This window comes from Garra rufa, chromosome 9, assembly GCF_049309525.1.
Source record: "Garra rufa chromosome 9, GarRuf1.0, whole genome shotgun sequence".
Taxonomy (NCBI): domain Eukaryota; kingdom Metazoa; phylum Chordata; class Actinopteri; order Cypriniformes; family Cyprinidae; genus Garra; species Garra rufa.
The window spans coordinates 35,443,106-35,462,030 of NC_133369.1; the positions used below are offsets into that span (position 1 = coordinate 35,443,106).

General features: G+C 33.1%; 1 protein-coding gene across 1 annotated transcript in view; it reads right to left on the bottom strand.

The window, feature by feature from the left end:
- Positions 1–18,925, bottom strand: part of trak1a (trafficking protein, kinesin binding 1a) — a 47,337-nt gene that overhangs the window by 10,869 nt on the left and 17,543 nt on the right. The window contains exons 3-8 of the mRNA XM_073847840.1: positions 5,070–5,146; positions 4,538–4,654; positions 2,395–2,495; positions 2,160–2,268; positions 409–487; positions 8–129 (exon numbers count right to left, since the gene is read on the bottom strand). Of these exons, the coding sequence (XP_073703941.1) occupies positions 8–129; positions 409–487; positions 2,160–2,268; positions 2,395–2,495; positions 4,538–4,654; positions 5,070–5,146 (605 nt within the window). The remainder of the gene's footprint in view (positions 1–7; positions 130–408; positions 488–2,159; positions 2,269–2,394; positions 2,496–4,537; positions 4,655–5,069; positions 5,147–18,925) is intronic.

Sequence of the window (18,925 nt, forward strand, 5' to 3'; positions counted from 1 at the left end):
ATTTGGCTTTTTTCTGCAGATCCACGATCTGAGAGAGCAGATGTGTGATTTCCTCTTGCTGGCGAGAGGCGTCTTCTGTTTTCTTAGCCAGCTCCTCCGCAATCGTAGAGATCTGTATGTTAGCATCTCCTAAGGGGAAAGAGATGCACTTCATGTATCAAACGCTCCCTTGGTAAAAAAAATAAATAAATAGGAAAGTCCCCAATCCCCATTTAAAGCAAGTTATAGATTAGTCCCTTAGTACGTGCAGTTGATGTCGTTAATAACTAAACTGTTATGCTACAAGGATAGAACAATAAGGCAATGAAAAGAATACATGAATTGAACTAGTGTAAGATGATTATGTAATATAAGTTTACAATGGGAGGGAATATGATCGTTGGTGGTGTAAAAGGTGGATCTACTCACTGAGCTCTTTAACACAGTCATTTACAAGCTGTTGTTCCTTTTCTTCGTACGAGATGGTCTCTGTCTCTAAGTGATTTGCCTATAAACATACGCACACACACGTTAAGGAATGATCTGAATAAACAATGGAGGCATCACTTTACAAGGCTCATCCTTTGTTTCAAGGTTCCTGTCAGAAGACCAGGTTGTGTCTAAAGTGCCCGTGTTTTAGAACAAAAGTATCGAGCTTGAATTGAATCTACAGCAAAAGGCAAAGACATGGAGTTTTCACAAAGCTTGTTGTTTTCATGTCATGGCCCAGTTTAATGAGGTTCACATAAACTGAGAAATGCTATACTGTGATGTCTTTGGATACGGGTTCATCTATTGTTACAGAAGTTTCTAAAATGTTTTGTTGTGAACAGGTCTTGTGTAGGTGTGAATGTAGACTCCATAGTCAGTGCAATATAATTCCACATATCTGCTGGGGTCAGATACCTGACACACGTCACTGTAGATCTACAGTTACAGTGAGGGGGGCAATACATAGAGAAAGAGAAGCATTGCATGTATGAAATTTCTGACTGTTCTTCAGTGCCTAAAGCTTTAAAAAATATGATCTAAAAGTTCTGTAAGTTATATTTCAACTACCCACATACAGTATCTCACAAAAGTGAGTACACCCCTCCTATTTTAGCAACCGTTTTAGTATATCTTCTCAAAAGACAATCATATAGAAATGAAACTTGGATATATTTTAGAGTAGCCAATGTGCAGCTTGTAAAGCAGTATAGATTTACTGTCCCCTCAAAATTACTCAACATACAACCATTATTGTCAAAATAGCTGGCAACAAAAGTGAACTTATCCAAAGTGTGAATAATTTGTTTTAGCACCATTGTTATCTGGCACTGCCTTAATCATCCTGGGCATGGAATTGACCAGAGCTGCACAGGTTGTTGCTGGGATCTTATTCCAGACCACAGGACATGGTTCCAGTAATGTATGCTCTTGGACAGGTTGTCTTCAGCAAACTGTTTGTGGGCTTTCTTGTGAGCCAGCTTCAAAAAAGGCTTCCGTGCTTAACTGCGTTGATCGACCCTTGCAAGGCCTGTTCCGAATGGAACCCATTTTGGGAAACCTCTGTATGATGTTTCAGGGTGTTACTGAACCTCTAATAACCTTGGCCATCTTTGTGGAGAGCAACAATTCTAATTCTCAAATCCTCAGAGAGTTCTTTGCCATGAGATGCTATGTTGAACATCCAGTGGTCAGTATGAGAGAAATGTATTTAAAGCACCTAATTTTAACTGCTCTAATACAAGATACACAACTTTGTATGGTCCTGTCAAGCAGATAAAAACATAAACATGATGAATAGGACATGTGGCTTTGCATGGTTAAACAACATACTGCTGTTATCACTTACTCATTTTGTTGCCAGCTATTTTGACAAGAATGGCTGTATTTTGAGTTATTTTCAGAGGACAGTAAATCTATACTGCTATACAAGTTGCACATTGACTACTCTAAAATATATCCAAGTTTCATTTCTATTTGCTTATTATTATTATATTATTTTATAGCTTTTTACAATGTCGTTTCCAAGTGTAATTTTACTAAAGCGCACAGATAACTGGCATGAGAATGACCCTGTTATATATTGTGTTTGTATTGGATATGTGATATGCCTGAAACTCTGATAAGTTTGATTGGAGGCTGTTTTGAATAATTTTATGCAAAGGATGTGAGGTCAGGCCTCAATCTTTCACCTCTGATCGCAGGCTGATGTTCTCTTCCTCCAGGTCTTTGAGTTTCTTCTGTAGTGAATCCAGGGGGAGGTAATTCGGGATCGTGAAAGACGAGTCATTTCTGCGAATACTGCAAAGACAGATCTGCCTACTTCAGTACATAGATATCTCTGTACAATTTTCAGGCAAAAATTAAAAAAATGATAGAACTCCACACAGTTTTGAGGTATCGTTCAAGCTTAATAAATGGACTCACGGTGTGCTAGAAGCAGAGTCTCCGTCACTTTCCTCAGCTGCACTTGTGTAGAACTGCAGGAGTTCATCCTTCATTGAGAGATCATGACGCAGCTGAGATACCTGCATGGATGCATACAAACACTCACTATATGCACGCAACAATAACTGTGGACTCAAACAGTCTGCATTGTTTTGTATAAGAATGTTTTTAAATCTAAACTGTTTTATGCTGCTAAAAAGTATGTTCTTTAAAGGTTCTTTGCACAAAGTAATACTTCGTTTAGAACCATATCATTCTGAAGAACCATTTTATGCTAACACGGTTCTTTGTGTTAAAAGTACACTACCATTCAAAAGCTTTTGAACAGTAAGATTTTTTTTAATGTTTTTTAAAAAATTCTCTTCTGCTTACCAAGCCCACTGCAAAAATGCTTTTCTTGTTTCCAGCCAAAATATCAAAAAAAAAAAAATCTTTAATCAAGAAGGATTTTTTAGACGAGTAAAATTATCGTCTTCTTTTCAGAAAAAAAAAAAAAGTCAAAATTAAGTGTGTTTTTGCTTGAAACAAGCTAAATAATCTACCAATGGGGTAAGAAAAATAGTCTTGTTTTCTGTTTGAAATAAGACTTCTTTTCTTACCCCACTGGCAGATTATTTTGCTTGTTCTAAGCAAAAACCCAGTTAATTTTGACTTGGTTTTTTTTCTGAAAACAAGAACAAATTTTTTACTCGTCGAGAAAAACCTTCTTGATTTAAGAATTTTTAGATATTTTGGCTGAAAACGAGACAAATTTTTTTATTTTTGCAGTGCCTGCATTATTTGATCCAAAATACAGCAAAAGCAGTAATATCGTGAAATATTTTTACTATTTTAAATAACTACTTTCTATTAGAAAATATTTTAAAATCGAATTTATTCCTGTGATCAAACCTAAAATTTCACCATCATTACTCCAGTCCTTATTGTCAAATGATCCTTATTATTATTATTATTATTATTATTATTATTATTATTATCATCAATATTTAAAACACTTGAGTCCATTTTTTTTCAGGTTTCTTTGATGAATTTATCTAAAATAAAAAGCTTTTAAAATTGTGTAATTATAGAAATTAACGCTTTCATTTAGCAAGGATGCTTTAAATTGATCAAAAGTGATAATATAGACATTTACTCAAAAGAAAAATTCTACTCAGTGGTTTTTAACATAATAATAAATATGTTTTTGAGCAACACATCAAAACATTAGAATGATTTCTTAAGGATCATGTGAAAGGAGTAATGATGCAAAAAATTCAGCTTTGAAATCGCAGGAATAAATTACATTTTAAAATATATCCAAATAGAAAACAGTTATTTTAAATAGTGAAAACATTTTGTACTGCTTTTGCTGTACTTTGGATCAAAGTAACGCAGGCTTGGAGAGCAGAAGAGACTTTTTTAAAAAACATTAAAACTTACTGTTCAAAAACTTTTGACTGGTAGTGCAATTGTGTAATTTATTCCCGTCTTTGTGTAACTGTCAAATAATTCCTTTCAAAGCCACCTCATTACTGCTTTTCTGAAGCGGCAGCAGATTGTCAACACACTCTCAAGAGGTACTTTTATATCCTTCTTAAAATGTCTATACATTTTATCTTTTAGTTTGTAACTGGATGTTTCCTATCAATTATGTTTTATTTCTTTCTTTATGTTCAACATTAATTCGCATTTATGCATTTAGCTAATAAATGTTGCCAACACACTGTCATTTTTGGTACAATTTCCCATGTCAATATAAATTTACAGTACCTAACTGACAGTTGCTGTCAGTGTTTTTTAATTAAAGAACCCTAATAGAGACTTCAGTGTATTATAAGACTGAGCCATCAAATGAATAAACAATAAAAAACTAATTAGAAAGAATATAAATAATTATTAATAAAACTATTGGTTAAAATGTCTTATATCACCATTAAGCTTATATAGAAGAGGTGTTTTTAGCACTAAAAACGGTTCTGCTATTTTTGCAAGCATAAACACTGCTAATCTAAACTGTTTAAAAGCATTCTTCTTAAAAGGGTTTGCAATTTCACCACCACTAGTGGCACTAAATTTAGAAAAAAAAATAGGATGACATTTGCCAACAGGCTTGTCTCGCGTTTCGGTTTTCTTTTCTTACCTCTTCTCGTATGTGCTCCACCTGCTCCTCTAGAAAGGTGTTCCTCTCGCTGAGGGTTTTGTTCTTTTTCAGCAGAGACTGGCCAATACGAGCCGCCAACTCCAAATCCCGCTCTTTCTGAATTGACACACAGATGAAAACAAGGTGACCCCATTAATTTTCTTTTTAGCTCACATTCACTATCAAACACTGTGTTAATACTAGTCTGTGTTCATTGAATAGAATGAGACTTTTTAGAGACTTTATTGCTACATTTAACAGAAAATCTGAATATAAATGAAAGATTATCCTAGTTCCTGAAAAAACATTATGGATATCACATCTAGTTCAGGAACATAAATGAACAGCAAATGTACGGGAACATCATCAAGACTGTGGATGATACTTATGTAATCATGAACTATTATGGTACACTGTAGGACCTACATCACAACATGTGGGACACGCTTTAAACCGAAAAAAAAAATCCTCTACTCTATTTTTTATTTTTAAATGACTGCTATGACCCATCCTCCCACTTCCCACGGCTTACCTCCTCCAGGAGACGTGTCACAGCATCTATGTCATTATATGTCTTAGTCATCTGGCCCACTCGATCAGCACATAGAACTGTGGGAACAAAGGAACACAAATGAAAAATTAGATACTCGATAACTTAAAATAAACATCCTAAGTTACAGGTATATTGTGTTTGAAGCTAACATAAGAGGTGCCTACATACTCAGCTAGAACATCTGAATATTTATTACTTGTGAAAAAGAAGAGTACTCATGGAAATAATATACTTCCCTGCTGAAAAAACCAGCATATGCTGGTTAGGTATGTTTTGGTGCTGGGATGCTGGTTTTAGCTGGTATATGCTGGTCCTTTGCTGGTTTATGCTGGTCCTTAGCTGGTTTATGCTGGTCATGTTCCTGGTCAAGGACCAGCATAAACCAGCAAAGGACCAGCATTAACCAGCAACATGACCAGCATAAACCAGCAAAAACCAGCAAGGGACCAGCAAAAACCAGCAAAGGACCAGCATATACCAGATAAAACCAGCATCCCAGCACCAAAACATACCTAACCAGCATATGCTGTTTTTTTCAGCAGGGTTTAAAAGAATAGAACATCACCAAATGTTTTCAGACACTTGTTTGCATATCAGCTGCAATTAAATGAACATATATTATAGTTTATATTTATAATAAATTCATAAATGTGGCCACAAAACCAGTCATAATTGAGATTTATACATCATCTGAAAGCTAAATAAATAAGCTTTCCAGTGATGTATGGTTTAGGATAGGACAATATATTTTATTCAAGATACAACAATTTGAAAATCTGAGGGTGCAAAAACAAAAAACTAGAAAAATCTAGAAACTACAGAAAATCGCCTTTAAAGTTGTCCAAATGAACTTCTTAGCAATGCATATTACTAATCAAAAACAAAGTTTTGATATATTTCCGGTGGGAAATGTACAAAATGTCTTCATGGAACATGATCTTTACTTAATATCCTGATGATTTTTGGCAAATCAATTATTTTGACCGATGCAATGTATTTTTGGCTATTGCTACAAATATACCCGTGCTACTTACGACTGTTTTTGTGGTCCAGGATGAGATATTTAAATATGTTTGCACTTACATGTTTGTAATGGTTACGTTTATTTAGTATAACAGTATATTTCAAATATAAAATGTAATATTGAATAACAAGCTATAGTTAAAATTATATAATTTACTAAGTTAGTCTAAACAAATAAGTGTACATTTTAAAGCAAAAGCAAAACAACAACAACAACAACAAAAAAAAAAAAAACTACTACTACAATACATTAATACATAATGACAAAGTATACTACCAGTCAAAAGTTTGGACACACTTGACTCAAATTTTTATTTTATTGTATTGTTTATTTTATTTTATTTTATAAATTGTGCCAAGGAATGATTCTCAGTTTGTTTTTAAGAAAAAGTTTTTTTTTTTTGGAAAAAAACAAAAAACAAATTCTAAATTAATTTCAGTTTTTCTTAAAAACAAACTGAGAATCATTCCTTGGCACAATTTGTAAATTTGCACAAAAAAAATAAAAAAATAAAATAAAATAAAATAATTAAAAATATATTGTATTGTTTTTTTTATAATTAATATTTGACTAAAAAATGAATTTTTGAGTTTTTAGATTATGAAAAACATTGTCAAGTGTGTCCAAACTTTTGACTGGTAGTGTAAATAATAATAATAATAATAATATTCATATTTTTACAGAGTGAACTTTTTAAATGTGTACTTAAGAAAAAGTGAGTGCACTTAAATGTTTTAATATAATATTTGCAAGTACTAATGTAACTGATGCATATTAAACAGATTTTTTCCCATCATCATATTGTTCAACTAGCTTTCTTTCAGAATCTTATCTCTGCTTTAATAGACCTCTTCTCCAGGAAATTCTTCATCACAATGGAGATAAAACACAGCCATAATCACCATCATATTTTCTTATTATCAACAGGTCAGCATTTTCCAGCTTATAAATATTTCAGGGGATTTATTATAGTCATATCCAACAGATCCTCCCTGTTGATGTGTTTGAAACAAAGCATATTTAGTACAATATAACACAATTACAAGCGTTAAAAACATTAGCATGCAAAAAAAAAATGCTGTCCTAAGATGAAAATATAAGTTTTACCGATAACACTGAAAAATACAAATAACCGTAAAGTGAAAAAATGCATAATGGGAACTCCTATTTTTCATTACAGTAACATGGTGCACATTTTAATGATGCAGTTTGCAATTTCTGCACCACTACAATCATCAAACTCAATTGGCTTAATTTATAGTTATTTTATAATGTATAATATTTTAAGTATAGAAAACAAAGTATTTTCAAAGTAACACTTGTTATTTGGAGAACAAACACTACATTTACATTACTGCTATAATGCTGGTGAGAAGGACACTAGTCAAAAGCTTCTCAAAAGCACCAAAAAAAGGCTCTAAGTATGGTGTTAAAGAATCAAATGCAAAGCAGACATTTCCATCTGCGTCACACTCAGTACAGAGAGCATAGACTCTACCCAGCACCTGAATCCAACACCCAGCAACACCCAGCTGTAAACCACACAGAAACATTCCTGGAGCAGAACTCATTTAAACACACATCAGCTTCATACTGTTTTTCTTCTGAAACAATCAGCTCAGTAATAATACAGAACATTTCCAGTGTTATTATTTGATCAAGGTTGAAAATATTTATTTAAGAGATACAGTTTGACGCATAGTTTCATTATATTGTACAGTAGGTTAAACTTATAATAGCTGATCTTGTTATGAACTGTGAGTCACACTACAACAATGGCTGATAGGATACGGCTGAATAGTAAACCTAACAAACCCACCCAATGCATCTCAAAGTACTGTAATGGTATTTCTGTGTGATATTACTCTCATTTAAGAAGAATTCGTATTGTTCCTGGGAACAAACCAATACAGAACAAAGTCCTAAACAGATCAGCTTCCGATAGTGTTTAATAATTCAACCACCAAAATCAATAATAATAAAAAAAATCAGTCTCAGTAAAAAAAAAAAAAAAAAACTTTACTCCAATAAATAAAAATGTCACTTAAACGATCATTTAAATGTTTAGACAATTTGGACTTAAAGGAACCGTATGTAAGAAATTTATGTCAGTTAATCATAAAATGGCCCTGACATGTCACTAGACATTAAGAAATCATGTTAATTTCAAATACTTATATCACTGACAACAGTGGTCCGGCCAGGATATTGTCATTTAAAAGTGAGAGTTGCAGCCCACAACTGATGTTATTGTTGTCATTTTGTGTTTTGGTCTGAGGCTCCACCCTCCAGCTATCTACCAATCACGAAATCAGTAGAGTTTTGTGATCCGGGTTGCCAGCTCTGTTACAGCTGCAGCTATACGAATGTGTCGGATAAAACATGTATAACGTTACGAAACCTAAAAGACCTCGTTATGAATCCGAAATACGTCGTGACAAAGTCCGAAATAAAACAAGGATTTGTATAGGAGATGCCTTTGAAAGATGGAGACGGCTGAAAACGGAGAAGAATTTGAAGATAGATGCCAACGTTGCTAATTTTCTCCTGGACAGGTGAGATTCATCTATGTTTGGCTAACTTTGCTTCCGTACACAGTGGATTTTACACGGTCGGCCGTGCTAAATGCGTTCATAAAAAGCTTTATATCGCACCACTTGCAGGGTATGAAAACAATCTATGTTCCGACTGAAATGTGGTATTACAGTACATCTTTACGAAATATTTGGCTAATCGCCATCTGTAAATTTTTGCGATACATAATTACTTCGCAAAACATCTCTTGTGAAGCATAAACATAATTAACAGAAGAAAAACAAATTACTGTGTAGGACTCGTCACTTGCCGTTGGAAGCTCCTTGTAGCAGCCTACTCCTGCAGCTTAGCTGGCAACCTCGAGTCAGGGGGGAGTGGGAGGGGATACACCGTTCCACAGTATTTTGAAAGTGATTGCAGTACCAGTTTTGGCCACAATCCTACATACGGTTCCTTTAAATTGTGTTTTTTCTGTGATTTTAAAATCCATTAGATCTGAAGGCATAATCTTAAATGCTTGAAATTACTTTTATGAAATATAAATGGTAACACTTCACAACAAAATATAGACTAATTTTAAAGAAGTTTCTTGCTCACCAAGACCGCATTTATTTAAAATATTATTACAACTTAAAGCAACTGTTAAACATATTTAAAATGTAATATTTTCCTGTGGTGACAAAGCTGAATTTTTGGTGCTCATAAAACATTTCTTCTCAATATTAATGTTTAAAACTGTAGTGCTGCTTAATATTTTTGTGGAAAGCATGATACAGTTATTACTTTTTTTTTTTCAATTGTTTATAACAAATCTTTCATAATATTGCAAATACTTTTAGTCACTTTTGATCAATTTAACGCATCCTTGCTCAATAAAATGTACTTATTTCTTTTGAAAGAAAAGATTTATAATTAATAAAAACTAGCTTTTTAAGTGGATGGCTATTTTTATTAAAGCTATGAAATAAAAATAAAAGATAAATAATATTTTATAAGTAGCACGGGTGTATTTGTAGCAATTGCCAAAAATATGTTGCACTGGTCAAAATGATTGATTTTTCTTTTATGCCAAAAAGAAAAAAAACATTAGGATATTAAGTAAAGATCCATGTTCCATGAAGATATTTTGTAAATTTCCTACCGTAAATATATCTAAAGTTAATTTTTGATTAGTAATATGCATTACTAAGAACTTTTTCGGACAACTTTAAAGGCAATTTTCTCAATATTTAGATTTTTTTGCACCCTCAGATTCCAGATTTTCAAATAGTTGTATCTCGGCCAAATATCGTCCTATCCTAACAAGCTTATTTATTGAGCTTTTAGATTATGTAAAAATCTCAATTTTGAAACCTAATTTTGACACTTATGACTTGTTTTGTGGTCCAGGGGAATATATGTTTTAACATATTCAGACAGATGCATATTATTCAAAAACAGCCAATGTAAAGAATGAGCAGGGGTGTGAAAACTTTTGACTTACAGTGTATATGCCATGTTGTTATGGATTACAAATGTAATAGAGACATCTAAAAAACCTCACTGAACAGAATATATACCACAAAGTGTACATCCTGCAAATATCCCTCACCACATTTGAGGGACATCACATTATGTTCCTTTCATAGTTCAGTGGCCATCACAAATGAATTAACCTGCTTAGCAAGGTTTATTTACATGGGTAAACACTCATTAAAGGGCCAAGTTAGACTATCAACAGCTGCTGGTCTAAGATCCCAGGACAGACAGTGTGCTTCACACTCGATTTCCGTCCACCAGCATGGGTACTTGTACACCTCAATGACCCCGGTACCATGACGCTCAACACCAGACCAAACAACAAACCAAGAGCAACCATACGCAATGACCTGCTATCAGACCGGCTCCCACTGCACAGAGACTATTATTCCCACAGTGTAAACTGGACACAAAGAACACAGTCAGGCACTAATAGCTCCCACACATCTTGTTCAGTGCATTTATAAAGGTGACTTTCTTGGTCTTGAAATAACCTTCAAGAAAAGGTCAGTTTTTGCTTGTGCGCATACAGAAATAAACATTTACAGCTTTTCAATAGCACTTTAAAACTACCTGGGAATATAATGCATTATAAATGTATTGCTAGTGAGTTATAAAGCCATTCATTTTATATACAAGTTGAGAAGGTTACTTTGAAAATGTAATAGGTTACTGATTACAAGTTACCCTTACATTTAAAATTTCAATTACTTTATTAAAGTAATGTAACGTTGATTTTTTTTTTTTCTAAATGTTTCTAAAATGTTAATCATTTTCAAACATTTAAAGCCGGCAAGGTTAACCTTACAGTAGTAATCAACACTGATTACTATCAGACTTTCATAATCCTTCATCACTAGAATTGATTATATTAAGATTGATAACTTCATTTTAAATTCAGCCTTTAGCTACTTTTTTCACTTTGTTATTGTTCTGAGGTTTAATACAGATTTAAATCCATAACAAGATATAGTTTAAATACACATCAGTAACTGTAACAGATTATAACAGTTATTTTGTAGTTAAACGATGTAATTATGTTACATGTAACTAGTTAATCTCCAGTAATGTTTATATACAGTATGCTTTAAAATGAACAATGCAATTTAACACGGCAGACACAATCTACCTACTTACTGTTAAAGAGCATAATGCAATTTCATACATGAAAGATATAACCCATGAAATTTGGTACTCATCATTTTAATGCATTACACAGTCCTAATGCATAATAATTAATAAGGTAAGTTTGTATTACAGTGTAGCAGAGTCACAATTACTAATACATGCAACTGATTATAAAAATGTAAACCCTAAAATGCACAGCTAACTTAAAAAAAAGTGGGTCTAGAGTATCACATACATATCTTTATAAACCTGTCCAAAAAGATAAAATACATTTTATAACATTTGATAAGTGTGTTAGCTACTTAAGGTTGCTGTGAGGTGACTGGTACTGTAATAAGGTAATAATCAATTAATAATTAATCACATCCAAAATAAACATGTATGTGTGTGTGTGTATTTATATATACATAATACATATTTGATGCAAATAATCATGATTAATCGATTGGACAGCACTAATATATATATATATATATTAGTGGTGGGCCGTTATCGGCGTTAACGTGCTGCGTTAACGTGAGACTCTTATTGGGCGATAAAAAAAATATCGCCGTTAATCTATTCTCAAAGTTGGGTTGGGAGCTGGGTCTAAACTATGCAAGATATGATGACTTTCACTTTGATATTTTAACGTGGATGACGTATACCTAGTCGAATTGCACTGTAGGGGGCGAGAACGAGTCTTCAACTTCTGTGAAATTACCACATCAAATGAGACGTGCAAACATGGATGCAGTTATGAAGGGCAGGTGCGTGCGTTGCTAGACCCTTTTTACTGGGGCATGTGCCCCAGTGAAAATCTGCTGTTCCCCACTAAAATCTCAAATTTGAGTTATAATTTACTTTGAAAATCCCGAAATAAAGACATTAAACAATATGCAATAACTGAATTGACGCTTCTAAAAGCAACGCAGTTTAATGGAAGACTATGCACGCAGATAAGCTATCCATGTCCGTGCACGTCTGTTTATTTAAGGGGAACGCGCACGTCGTGCAGCCTTTTGCGCAAAAGTACTTGGTTACACAAGTTTGTATAGGTAATTATGTTGTAAATGCAATTGTCAAGCAGTTTGTGATGCATTTTGGAAACAGGAGATGAGCGCCTGGTCTAATGCGCCACCTGGCCCTTTCTCGAAGACTTACTTTTAGTCATTATTTGGGTAACACACATATTCTGAAAATGTCTTCAGCAGAATTCAAATTAGCCATTTTAATCTAGATTAATTCCAAGATTTAATCTAGATTAAAAAAAATTATCTATGCCCACCCCTTATATATATATATATATATATATATATATATATATATATATATATATATATATATATATATATATATATTAATCTAAACATTATATTTTTTTCACTGTTTATATACAATTACATCGATAAAGATAAAACAGGGGGGAAATGACCTGCATATATAAATAAATAAATAAATAAACATGTTTAACTGAAGAATACCTAAAATGTCAGGACACTATACTGTTAGGTTAAAAATAAAATAGAAAAAATGAATTATATATTTAGGTTTCAACAAAGATGTTACTAGCTTTGTTTTTATATTCCAACTGCTCTGTACTTATGAGACTTCAAAATTTCACATTTAATTCAATATGGTATTTGCTTATTCTTTGTAATTCTTTGTGAAATTTACTAGCAATCCCTGAGGAAAATTGGTTTCAAAACTAAATCCTCGGCCAAAAAACAAAACAAAACATGGTTGGTATAGTTAACTATTACTCTAGTTATATAATAGCACATCTGCAGTGCATGCTGGCATGCATGCTCTACCAGTACGAGGATGGTCTGTGCAGTGTTGACATGATCAACCTCATGAAATGCTCTGGAACATGGCAAATTTGTGATAAATCTAAACAGGATACCACAACCTCAATTAGTCACAATAAAAGCTAAATCATATTTTAAACTTGTTCCTGAAACTTTATGATTAATACACTGAAACTAGTTGATTCAAAATGTGTAACTCACTGATTTTCTTCATTACTATAACATTAGTAATGATGTTGTAACATAAAAGTATGACTATTATACAATACAAATAGTGATATTATCAGAAAGAAGAGGGAACCCGACAAGAACAAGAATCGGATCTATTGTGTGCATTTTAAAATGTTTTAACCAGGTACGTAATCAACAACCAAGGATGGAAAAACCTGTTTAGATTGTTTAGATTTCAGAGTACGACACTTGACCATTACTGAAAGACACTACTATGTTGAGTTACTATGACGATGTGTCTCTTTGATAGCACAAAGACTTTTGAAAGGATCAAAATGTCAAGGCCACAGGTACAATACCTTCCTCCAGGGTGTACGGTTCTGGGTCTTCCTCATCATCTGCATCATCAGCACTGTTTGAGCTAACGTAAGACAAGGTAGATATTTCCAGGGTCTCTGAAGAGGAGTCATACTCAAAGTACTCCTCTTTAGAGTGATCGAGAGTCAATGCCATGCTGTCACTGGGCTAGTTAAGCCCAGGCTGGCTCAGCCGTCTCACGTCCACAGCCATCTGTGAGACCGTGACGCTGGGCTGGACATATAACTCTATCTCCAAGATCAGATAGACAGTCTCTGAGTGACACACACCTGTCACAGCAGACTCAATACCTGGACGCTACCACTTAGATAAGAAATAGAAGAGGATGTGTTTTTCTGACTGAAGTAAGAAAATAACCCAACTACATTTTTGTAGATTAACATGTGTTTATGTATAGAATAATAAGAAACTACAGAAGGTTTTTATATTAAGATGAGACTAACTTAAAAGAAAAACTGACCCCTCCTGCAGAGGACAGAATGGTACGTTCCACTGACGCAACATGGCAACCTACCAAGGCGTGACCGAGTTGTGTTTGACTACACCTGTCGTGTGGGCGGAGCCTATGCATATTCCTTGATGAAAAGATTTCACATAGCCATAGAGAAGGCAAACAGGACATTTCAAACAACAGGACACATAAAGTCAAAATACAAAAGATAAAATGACACACCTGTTACTAAACATAAGATGCATATCTGAATACAAAATATAACTAATTTTTGTAAGGGTAGTTAATATTTTTGCATATATATATATTATATATATATATATATATATATATATATATATATATATATATATGACTATGTTTTGAGACCTACTCCATCATTAGCAAAACTTCTACTAATCACACTATTATTTTAACATGATCTCATGAGTATTCATATGTATTTTATGTACTTAAGTTTGTACAGGCCCTACACCTTACAATATTAATAATCTAAAACTCAAATCATCAAAATCATTTCTGAGTGAACAACTTTACAGACAAAATGACATGCGTTACTAAAAATGAGATACATATTTGAATACTAAATATAACAAATTATTTTAAAGATAGATAAAAATATGTAGAAGTGTACAAAGATTGTGTATAAATACAGTATTTCTATAAAAAAGTTATATAGAAGGACATTTTTTAAAGATGTAAATCATTTATGAATGAACAACTTTACAGACAAATGTTTACAAATACATATTTTTAATCAATTCATCCATTTAATCGTTATTTTTAAGTTAATTGCTTAATTCTCTGTAGTCATGATCAAAATGACTGTTTTCAGTCGCATTTACCTAACAAAGTTGGCACATTTACTTAATTTGAAATATCTTTTCAAATGGTTCTAGCTTGTTTGTATTGTTTTCAACTAAACTACACTTTAAACCCTAAAAATGTATAAAATGTCTTAAAATCATTTAGAAATTACTGATCATGTGATGTTTTTATTTTGTTAGGCATTAGCAAATCATACATCTTTTTTTGTATATGGGCCATCTAAAGAATTAGTGCAAACTGCTGTCCCACAACCAAAAACTACATTTAAAAAGCAGTTAAGTATTTAAATATTAGATTTTAACTAAGATCCTTTTTTATCTATTGAAACCCACAATAATATTTAAAATATCAGTAAGCTTAACATATATATAAAAATCATCATTTAGTGGGTACTTTCAAATGGGAGGTGGCTTTCCCCGAACCCTAACCCCTAAATTTCAATTTATGAAAATGCTATTGAAACATTTTTTGCATTTTATCCCATTGTTGTTTTTAAACATATCTTTTAGTTTTTTTTTAAGTAAAAAAAAAAATATATATATATATTTTTTTTTTCTTTGCAAATTATTAAAAAACGTGTCCTGCATTTACGTCACTACTGAAACAGTGTATGTTTTAGTCCATTGGCTGAAACTGATTTTACCTACATCCCTACATTTATGATAAGGAAATATTTGTGTGCCCCTCTCTCTCATAGCTATGAGGTGAGTAGAAAAGCCCTATCATTTTAAGGTAAATGTGTTAAAAAGTATACAAAAAACAAACAAACCTGTGTGTAACTTTAAAGAATGTCACTACCGACCACCATTTATCTACAAGTAAACACACTTTTTTGGGAGTTATTCCATAACATTTAGTATTTATATGGGTACAACTGTTCAGAACTTAGCTAACCATGTGCTAAATAACATATTTAAGCTAGGCTCAAAAGTATTTAAACTTGTCACTTCCGAAACAGTTTATTGAAGTTCCGGTAGTGGCATCTGTTATTCCATAAAATTGTCACTACTGTAAGTGTCATGACAAAAGTTGACAAAAGGGAACACATGATCCTTTATTTGGGGGAAATCATTTTTTGTAACTACAGTTATGCAATTTTTTTCTATTTTAGTATGTTTAAGTTGGTTTTAGTATGTGGGTTAAAATTATGCAACGTGATGTGGTCGCTACCAAAAATGAGCTGTCAAGACTGAAACATTGGATGTATTGTCAAAAATAAAGTATACTGAACTATCAACTAAGATGTTATGATAGTGTTTGGTTTAACGTACATTCAAACTAATGAATCCTTAAGTTTGAAATCAGTATGATCAACTTTTTGCCTTTTACAAAGAAAAAATTTCTTCAAAAGACAACAAATCTCATAAATCACATTTTAAATATTGTTTAAATTGTAATTAGCTTTGATTTACCTCTGCAAACGTTTTAATAAAATAGAAAACAATATACATTAACTACATTAACCCAGGAAGATGTAAGCAAAATCTTAACAGGTCAATATAACCCATTGTATTTAATTATATATTACTGTGTTCCGAGAGTGACAGATTTGGGGAGAGGACAAATATTCCAAAACCTTCTGAAAATACAATATAAGAATTAACTGCACAATTACTAGAAATGTGTACCTTGGATATTATACAATTTGCATACATACAAAATTTGTGGAAAAAAGACGTTTGCAAATCTGACTTTGAACCAATTTTGTAGAATGGCCCATATCTATTATTATTGTATGTTTAAATGTCTAACCAAACTTACAAAAACTGCGTTTTTGCACCTTTCAATTTTACAAACAAATACCCATGCATGACAGAGCCAGACAGCAATGAAGTATTTTTCAGCAATGAAGTGCTTTTCAAGTGTCTTTACACTTTATCAGTGTATTTTTTTTTTAGAAAACTTTACTTCAAAACATTCCAATGTATAATATAATTTAATTGTTATATTAAATATCATTTAATACTTAATTGCATTAGAAATCTGTTACTTTCTTACTTTTACTCAAGAAAAAGTAATTCAAAGATTTACTTGAGTACAAGAAAGTACTATGGATATTTGTAAAGTATTAAAGGTAAAACAAACAACAACTTTTATTTATGAAATGTAGTGCAGTAAAAAGTATGACATTATGTTTTGCAATGTAGAGAAGTAAAGTTTTCCAAAGAAAAACACTAATAAACTACAGAAAATGTACATGTATTTGAGTAAAGTAAAAATACTTCACTACTGTCTAGACCAGACTGATTGTTAACTTGCCTCACAGTAGTAAATGCTAAACAAAACTTATTAGAAACATGCTGAATCATTTTAGTCCATGATAATGTTATATGGTAACAGACTTTACCCTTTAAACTCAAAAACTTGACAAGTGGAGCGTGAAGACATGGGGTGTTTGATAACAACAACTACATTTCTACACTTGTGCAACTCCACCTAACAACGACACATGAATCACACATTAACAATGTCTGGGTTTGTTGTGTTATCACTCATTTTTTGTGTTATATTGACGGAATGCAAAACGTTTATAATTGCAATGGAGTCTACAGAGCTACTTCCTGTAACTGTGGTTTGTTGAGGGCCTTCATTCCTATGGAAACACAATAGCCTGACATGTATGGGACGATGGCACAATGGCAGTGGCCGTGAAGGAGGCGGGTTTCTCTTTAGTGTGAACTTAACCAAGGCTGAGCCTTTGTGCTTTGGCTCAAATGGAGAAAGCAAGAAAAGACAGGCTGAAAATGGTGAAGAATATGGCGAAGGCCTGGGAAAACTTTGAAAGGGGAGGAGACAGTGAAAATGGGAGTGTGGGAAATGCAAAAGAGGCTGAATGGGAATAAAAAAAGAATGTGTGTGCGCGCACTTCTCCCCCCACTGAAGTAATCAATATGCTGCGTGAGAGGAATAGAGACCCAAACCACAACACAGAATGTGGGTCAACAAACAAACAACAACAAAAAAGACTATAAAAGACTAAATACAAACATATCATATCACATTCACTAAGAATCATCCACAAACAGAGCTTATGTTCCGCACTAATGATCCATAACTGGTTTCATTAAAGGAGTCTGTTTGGTCATTTGAGTTAATGTAGTTCAGGCTTTTAAAACAGAATCATTAATTCATATCTGGCCAGTGAGTTATTACACATGCAATATTCACATGTCTCTGACTCTTTCACACCACTGTCTCAGCCTGAGGGATTTTTGTATTGACTGCAAGATTGACAGCCTGCAACAGTCTGTGTGTTTGAAAACACGTACGCATCCATTTAACACCTCGGCATTGTTTATCAGTGTCTTCGCACTGTATTACATTGATTCACTTCTGTGACTCATTAATGTTTTATTCTATTTGCTCTCCCAATTATGATTGAGATGGCAAGCTATTTATCATAACTAAATAAAGATATAACTAAATAAACATTGCTTGATAACTGAACTTGCATAATATGCTGCATGGCGGCGACATCGCAGTAAATGACGGGGATCAAAACAGTGCAGTTTTATGCAGGATTACGTAACCATCCCAGTTCCAAGGAAAAGTATTACAAGGATGGAAGGACAAGGTAGAGAGCAATAAAACATCCAGCAGGCATAGATCAGAGTACAGTGCTGTGATATAACCTGCTGCTTGTGAAACAGCAGGGATGCATGACTTCATAATGTCAATACATTAGGGCAGATTAGTGAGAGGTAGCGTTGAGACTAAATGTGACCCTGGCTGTGAAAACACAGCTATTTTTTAGTGATTTACTGTTTTCTACATAGAGTAAAATGATCCTTTATAAGGTAAAGAACATTCTGTGAAAATGCAAACTCAATATCTTTAATATCGACTGAGTTGGGCCATGTCAAAGATTGAAATCATAGTAAAATTAATGGTTAAAATCTAGTTTTGATTCTTGTTCTATACATAATTTGATTTTGAGGCTTCAGCCTGGATTTCACAGACAGGGGCATGCATGTCTGTGTGTGGACAATCATTTTATTGATCTGCATTTATT